Source organism: Notothenia coriiceps, unplaced genomic scaffold (assembly GCF_000735185.1).
Source record: "Notothenia coriiceps isolate Sejong01 unplaced genomic scaffold, NC01 NC01_scaffold00027460, whole genome shotgun sequence".
NCBI classification, from domain to species: Eukaryota; Metazoa; Chordata; class Actinopteri; order Perciformes; family Nototheniidae; genus Notothenia; species Notothenia coriiceps.
In genome coordinates this window covers 29883-37564 of record NW_011360161.1, presented here as the reverse complement: position 1 = coordinate 37564, position 7682 = coordinate 29883, and the positions used below count along the sequence as shown (strand labels likewise).

Below are 7682 nucleotides of genomic sequence, written 5' to 3'. Positions count from 1 at the left end.
CCCCCCCCTCGCTCTTTCCCCTGCTCTTAAAACACACACACTGCTCCATCTCTTTAAATCGACCTGTTGTCTCACCTGCTCTAGGCTCATGTTTCCTGTGCAACAATCCAGCATAATTAAAGAAAAGTAAAAGTATATGTAAAGTGTATTCCTGTTAATGCTCACATAGTGACTCCTACAACAAATGAAAAGTCTTCAATTGTAATCCAATACAACTGCAATGAATAGTCCTTTTGTTAGTTATTAGTTAGTTAAAACTTTATTGTGCATAGTGCACCTCATGGAAACATGTTTTGTCTTTGGCTTCACCACACATCATTTAAAATATGTTGCTTGATATGTGTCAGAGAGGTGATGATTCATCTCTGTGGTTATTTATCCAGCGGCACTTTGTTGTGTTGATGAACTCCAGTTTACTGTAGGGGAATTAGAAATTAGGTGGTTCAAATATATATGTTTTAATTGCAGATCTATCACTATAAAAGTACAGTTTCAAATGTGAGACAATGAAATTAATGAAAACAAATAAGGAAGGAAGTGAGAAAATACTGTTGCAACGTTTCTTTAGGAGTTGCACCATTTTTACCTATTGCTGCGTGACCCCTTCATTTTTCCTGCAGCCAGATCTTTCTGCAAACTTTTTCATGCACATCCTCACTTTCCATTGTTATGCTGTTGTATCAGTAACACTTTGTTTGTTAGATCCAAACCCAGTGTGAATGATGCATCACTTAAAAAAACAACACTTGTTGAGTCAGACCTGTCGTAACCGGCGACCACAGACTTACTGGTATCACTGCTCCAAGCTTTTGCAGCCACCATCTCATGGTACACTGCCACAACTCCGACCAGCAGAATCGCCCCGAACAGAAGATATTTGCCATTGCGCCGCAGTTTCTTCAGGGGAAAAAACGCTGCGAACATCTTGTCTCTCATGCAAAAGCTCCTCCCGAGTTATTCATCGGTGGGGTCACCCGCTTTGTCATCAGGAGGGGACCGACCCCGCCGCAAACCCGTCCGCCTGCCCGCCACCCACCGCTGCTCCTGAGGGTGCGCACTACCGGCGCCCTGGATGTCCCCAGCACGCGCGGCCCCTGGTGCTTCTCATCCCGCGAAAACTCCCACCATGACTTTAGGCAGCCAGTAATCCCCACTGTGAACTCTCTATCATCAGAAAAGTAGCTCCGGCTAGTCAAGCATTTCAGTGCACGCGAAGCCGCACGAACAACGGAGTGAGCAATGAAATCTCACACTAGCATTTACTCCACACAACTTCATGACAGGACAGACAGCAGATGCCCGAAAACCGATCGGAACAGAGAAAGTGCGGCCTTCAATGTAAAAAAACTGTTAAATCAGAGTAGTGATAAATAAAGAATTGATGCTGGCACGGGCTCATAGCCAAGTTATTGTCTTTAGTGTACTTTACATTACCGGTAACATTTAATAATTTCATTCACATTTTGGTTATCTGTTTCTCACGTCAAAATAAGTGTCACTGTGTGGTTTATTTTGAAATATGATCATACCGGAAATACTTTTTCTTGTAGTTAGTTTGACACTACTTGCTCTGGGATTAAAGGGAGGAGTGAACATGGGCAGCACCCACCCATCACCATTCTCCTCGGGATTTACCTGTGACAGGTAGGACAGGTTTTTCCCTTCAGTGTTTCAACAAAAAGTGATGGAGCTACCTATATGCAGCCTCACATTGTTATTATTTTTATAATAATTATTCTCAAGAAGAACCCATTCGTTGCACAGCACTTTGTCCACTGGGCTGTTAGTTAATTGCATTAGTTCACAATAAAGCTAAACAATAATTATGAAACTATAAACAAAACACCCATATTAGTAGAAATTGACATTAAACACGAACTAATGCACATGTGTTGCAAGTGAGAGTTTATAGAAAGGTAGGCCTATAGTTTGTGTCAGGTTATTGTAATATACGACTAACCTGAACAAAAGTGAATACAAATACAGTTTAATCAAATATGCAATATAGTAAATAGAGCAATTTAATTACATCTGGCCCACATATAATCTCTAAGTGCATAATAGTTATATGTGGATGCATTGTTTAACCTGTTTGGTAGAAATCCATTTGATTTTTTTCTTGAACAAAAGGAAATGCTTTTCTAATTAAATGGTGGTTTATTTGTCCACTGTGAGGCAAGCATACAAAGAACAAAAGAAGATGGCTACTGCTGCTGAGAAAAAAATAAACACCCTCCCTTTATCAACCTCTGATAATAGTATCTTTGACACAAACGAAAATCCTATCAAAAAACATCTAGCCTTCAATACATCAAATACAATAAAGGGAAAATTAATAGCTCTTTTACTGTATCATCTACCTGTAGAGAACAAGCGATGCTGGGCAGTAATCACACCGCAGAATCCCATTCGTAAACTGACACCGGTGTCCCTGTGAGAGAGCTGGAGGATCAGATCAGATCATGTTTGTCCTCGGGAAAGAAGACGCTGACCTTTTGACTGCTGCACTTTTGACAAATACTAATCAATACATTGTGCAAAAACACATTTTATATTAGAATAATTAGCAAAATACACAAAAGCCTTCAAAATATAAATGCTTCCATGTTGTTGACATTTAATTAAATATATGTTTTGGACAGTGGAAATTGTTTTTGGTATTTCTCCTTTGCAGAAAACATATTTAGGCCTGCCTCTATAAAACATGTTCTCCTGCAGTCATTCTGTTTTTTTTCTTTCTTGTGTGTTCAATAAAATATTAGAAAAGATCCATATATTCTACACAATTCACTGATATAAGAAAATGTTATTTACTTAGTCTCAACAGCAGTTAAAAATCCAAAGAAATTAAAATTCATGAAAATAAATTAAAATTCATGATTTCATTATCAAACCTGCAACTGATTATTCAAACGTCAACTTGAATATAAACGGATGTGGTGGTAAAGCACCTTTTAACACTAGACCTTCTGTATGCATATGTCACACATCATGGAGTATAGGATTGGCTGAATTCTTGCTCCTTTGAAATACTTTCAGAAGATTTCTTAATAACATTGACACATTTCTCATAGTTTTCAACTGGCAAAACAATTTTTTTCCTCACTAAATTTGATTTTCAATCAGACAGGGGTGAAATCATTACTGCACTGTAACTGGAAACTGAGAAACATACGTTTGGTGTAAGTGTCCTGAAGTCTCACCGATTCCTGCAATTAAACCTGATTGTCTGGGGGAAATCCTTTTTCTGGCATTTGGTTGTATGAGAAAGTATTCTAAATGTGTATGAATATGTAATTTACTCTGTCTGCACTGCAGTAGTTCTCACAGTGGTTCCTGAACAGGGATATGAAAGGAGAAAGGGATTTTGCAAAGACAAACCGGTTGCATTGCCTTGAAAGCCTTGCAGTTGCAACACAGTCAACTCACTTCACAAATACTTCACCATGTCTGGAGGTGAGGTTCATGTCGTGTGATCTGAGAAATTCATGATGGTATTCATTGCATAGATAGACAGTCATGGTTCAAGAAGTCAGACAGTTGCAAATAAGAGCTACAAAGTTTAGTTGTTCATTACAAATAGCTGTTTTCAGCCTTTAAAATATGTAAACTAACTTCTTTAATATAGCTATACAGTACCAGTCAAAAGTTTGGACACACTTTCTCATTCAATGGCTTTTGTTTATTTTAATTTGTTCTACTTTGTAGATTAATACTGAAGACATCAAAACTATGAAAAAACACATATGGAATTATCTAGTTAACAAAAAGTGTTACAAAATTCAGAATATTTTTTTATTTTAGTTTCTTCAGAGTACCCCCTTTTGCCTTTATGACAGCTTTGCACACTCTTGGCTTATCTCAGTCAGCTTCATGAGGTTGTCACCTGGAATGGTTTTAAACTGACAGGTATGCCTTGTTAAGAGTTAATTTGTGGAATTACTTGCCTTCTTAATGTGTTTGAGACCATCAGTTGTGTTGTTCAGAGGTAGGGTTAGTGCACAGTGGAAAGCCCTATTTGACTACTGTTGTAATCCATATTATGGCCAAAACGACTCAACTCAGTAAAGAGAAACGACCGTCCATCATCACTTTAAGAAATGAAGGCCAGTCGATCTGGAAAATGTAAAGAACTTTGAATGTATCTTCAAGTGCAGTCGCAAAAACCATCTAACGCTATGATGAAACTGGCTCTCATGAGGACCCCCCCGGGAAAGGAAGAGCAAGATTCACCTCTGCTGCAGAGGACAAATACATAAGAGTTACCAGCCTCAGAAACTGCAAATTAAAGCACCTCAGATTAGAGCCCACATAAATGATCACAGAGCTCAAGTAGCAGACAAATCTCAGCATCCACCGTTCAGAGGAGACTGCGTGAATCAGGCCTTCATGGTCCAACTGCTGCAAAGAAGACACTACTGAGGATGCACAACAAGAAGAAAATAATTGTTTGGGCCAAGAAACACAAGGATTGGACATCAGAAAGTGGAAATCTCAAATCGGTTTGGTTCCAACCGCTGTGACGCAGAGAAGGTGAGCGGATGGTTTCTGCACGTGTGGTTCCCATCGTGAAGCATGAAGGAGGAAGTGTGATAGTGTGGGGGGGCTTTTCTGGTGTCACTGCTGGAGATGTATTAAGAATTCAAGGCACACTTAACCAGCATGGCTACCACAGCATTCTGCAGTAGCCAGCAAAAATATAAATCATATTCTGGATTTTCTAACACTTTTGTTTACTAGATAATTCCATGTGTTCTTTTATAGTTTTTATGTATTCAGTGTAAGTCTACAAAGTAGAAATTTTAGACCAACATTTTATAAAACAATATTCAACCTAGAAAAATAATCCTCAAACGAATTGATCAAGTAAGTTATAAATTGCAGCCCTGATTCAAATGGTTTTTATCTCTGTAAATTGAGTCTCTAAACTATTATTTTTGTTCATGTGTTTTATGCTGAGGGAACACCCAGACTTCTTTAGCAGGGGTTAGACAAAACTGAGGAACAGTCCTGAGGAGGTGTACGGTTTTAGGTCTGGGAGAGGTTTCTTTTCAGCCAGTTGTCGTTCCCAAATCGGCCCTGCAGTTATGATACTGCTGCCTCAGGTCAGATTTAACCACTCTGCTAGTTGGTTTAACTAAGCTAATTAAAAGCTTGTAAAATGAAGAAAATGGCCAATAAAAGTTGATCAGGCATTCCTAGGTTGGGACATCACACAGCCTTGTACACAGTGGCTTCTAAATGTGTTGGTTCCCCTGGTTTGGCTTTCTGATCTAAATCTGAAAATAACTAACCTAAGGATTTTTTGATTGAAATTAACTGCCACGAAACAATTGTAACATTCAAGAATAATACACAAAATCATGTTTTTTTTTTTAAGCTATTCTTTATTACATCTTTCTTTCAGGGCAGACCAAGCAGTGACCCTTCCAAAAGACAAAGATAAACTCAACACACAACCCGTGGCCCGGTTTCAAATGAGCCCCCTAGTTCAGTGTACCGTCATTAACAGTCTCAATCTCAAGAGCTATACATGCACACAATCATACATGTACTTTTTACAGTAAATTAAGACTAACACTTAACCGTTCTATTACTTAAGTGTGTCCAGGAGGAGCTAATTCATGTCCTTTCTAGCTGCTTTAAAATGCACATATTCCAGTTAAGTAAATGGTTGTATTCATCCATTTTGAGAACAATACATAAGTCACAAGCACTACACTGGGAAGAAAAAAAAAAAGTACAAAGTAAATATTTCCCCAAAAAATGTGAATAGTCCTGTACCCTGGGGAAGGAGCTCCATTTATCGGTTGAGAGAGAAGCTCCAAGTTATTCCGGGCTAACGTCTTATTACTCAAACTGTCCAGCGCTACATACGTAATTTGGGACAAAAGTTACTATGCACAACACCATCACAACTCCATGATTGATCAGTAGGCCCATGAGGAGTGTGAGATGGAAAGCATAACACGTCAGAAGGGGTAGAGGAAAGAGGGTAGTGCAAGGTGAATGGTCTAGCCCTTAACGGGTGAAAGTCCGCACTTAGAACTTGGATGCTTTTTTTTTTACCCAAAATGCTGTGAAAACACGTGCACAGTTCAAAGCTGTGAGTTGAAAAGGTTCAGGGGTGGGGTTGTGGCACTCTTATCATTTATTAAAACCAGTTCTCACAGTGCCATCAGCTGCCACAGCAAAAAGCACAGACACAAAGAAAGCCAACAGAGACACTACCAAAGTCAGCGCTCTCGTTGACACATCCGTACGCACAAACAAAACACACACACTAAACACAAATGGCTGAAGTTACAAAAGATTGAAGAGCATGTGAACAATTAAGTCACATTTTCATCTATGCCTTTGTTTCAATCGCAACTTCCTTTTCTCCATCTTCAACTTCCATGTCATCATTGCCGTTGTTGGTAGTCTCAGTTTTATCCTCGTCTTGTTCGATCTGTTTGTGAAGAGAGAGAAAAAAAAAAATCAGGATGGCATTTCACTTAGAGTAGGCATCTTTAACAATATTGAAGCGTGACTATCCCACCCCCTTGTGGCTGTTTTAGAGAGCACAATCCCTCACCTTTGAATCTCTCTCAGCAAATTTCTGGAACATATTGGCGTAGATGCGTTTGTCCTTCTCGTGCTGGGCCTTGATACGTGTCTGACAAAGAACCACCTGGCAATATATTAAAGAAGAGGTCAGTCAACCATATTTTTACATATAGTACAGTTACAGCCGTAAGATACAATACAACACAGTTTGTGTCTTTAGTTTTGAACAGTTCAACCAAATATACCATTGTTCTAAGAGCCTTTTTAAAATTAGCTAAAGGATCATTACGAATACAATTGTGTTTTTTTTCCAACTACTTATACCTCATTCACACCAACGCAACTCCGGTTCAAGCTCCGTGCTAGAGCTTTTCAGGTTCAGAACCGGTTCTTCGGTTTAGCTTCGGCTCTTTTCACACCGCCCAGAGTCTGACTGGTGCTGCGTCATTGCGTCACCGTTTGTGTCATGACGTAACCGTTTGCATGCCTGCTTCATAAAGCCAAACCGCACGGAAACCCCTCACAGCGACAACAGCTGATTGTGTTGAAGCGCGACTCGTGGTACCTCTTTGGAAGACCAGATTCCCAGTAGGTAGCTGGTCTCTTCAGTGGACCACTGCTGCTTGTTACGTTTCTCCATTGCTGTGTACAAACTGGATAAAACGCGGACCTTTTGTTTCTGTTCAGGAGTTGATCCCGCCCCTGCCTCGACGTAAGCGTGACGTATGCAGTGCTTTTGCTCTAGCCCAGGGGTCGGCAACCCGCGGCCCAAGCCCGCTGCTCTGGCTCCCTTGAGCTTAGACAAAAATAAGAAGGAAATAAAATAAAAGTATTTGTAGAACTATTTCTATTTTGTTGCAGATGGTTGAAAATGTTGCGTATCTGTATTGAGTGCATGACTTGACACGATTAAATAAAAACAAAACGTTTATTAGCGTCAGAAACTAAGAACTTACGCGGATCATATCCTGCTTACGGTCCGCGCGAGCCCTTCTTGGAGGCAAATAACGCGCTGGACCCGGCTCGCGCGAGAGCGGACTAGCGATAAAACAAAGAAACAGACCGCAGGAAACACAGGAGTTTCAATTCTGCGGACAGATTCTATGCTTCGACAGCAAACCGAGCGTGGCATT

At 39.9% G+C, this 7682-nt stretch overlaps 2 protein-coding genes across 2 annotated transcripts in view; both read right to left on the bottom strand.

Annotated features, from left to right (window-relative positions):
* Positions 1–1250, bottom strand: part of b4galnt3b (beta-1,4-N-acetyl-galactosaminyl transferase 3b) — a 16478-nt gene extending 15228 nt beyond the window's left edge. The window contains exon 1 of the mRNA XM_010785243.1: positions 789–1250. Coding sequence (XP_010783545.1) covers positions 789–936 — 148 coding nt within the window. The 5' untranslated portion in view covers positions 937–1250. The remainder of the gene's footprint in view (positions 1–788) is intronic.
* A 4384-nt stretch (positions 1251–5634) lies between these two features.
* Positions 5635–7682, bottom strand: part of fkbp4 (FKBP prolyl isomerase 4) — a 10070-nt gene continuing 8022 nt past the window's right edge. Inside the window, exons 10-11 of the mRNA XM_010785242.1 lie at positions 6578–6673; positions 5635–6451 (exon numbers count right to left, since the gene is read on the bottom strand). Coding sequence (XP_010783544.1) covers positions 6350–6451; positions 6578–6673 — 198 coding nt within the window. The 3' untranslated portion in view covers positions 5635–6349. The remainder of the gene's footprint in view (positions 6452–6577; positions 6674–7682) is intronic.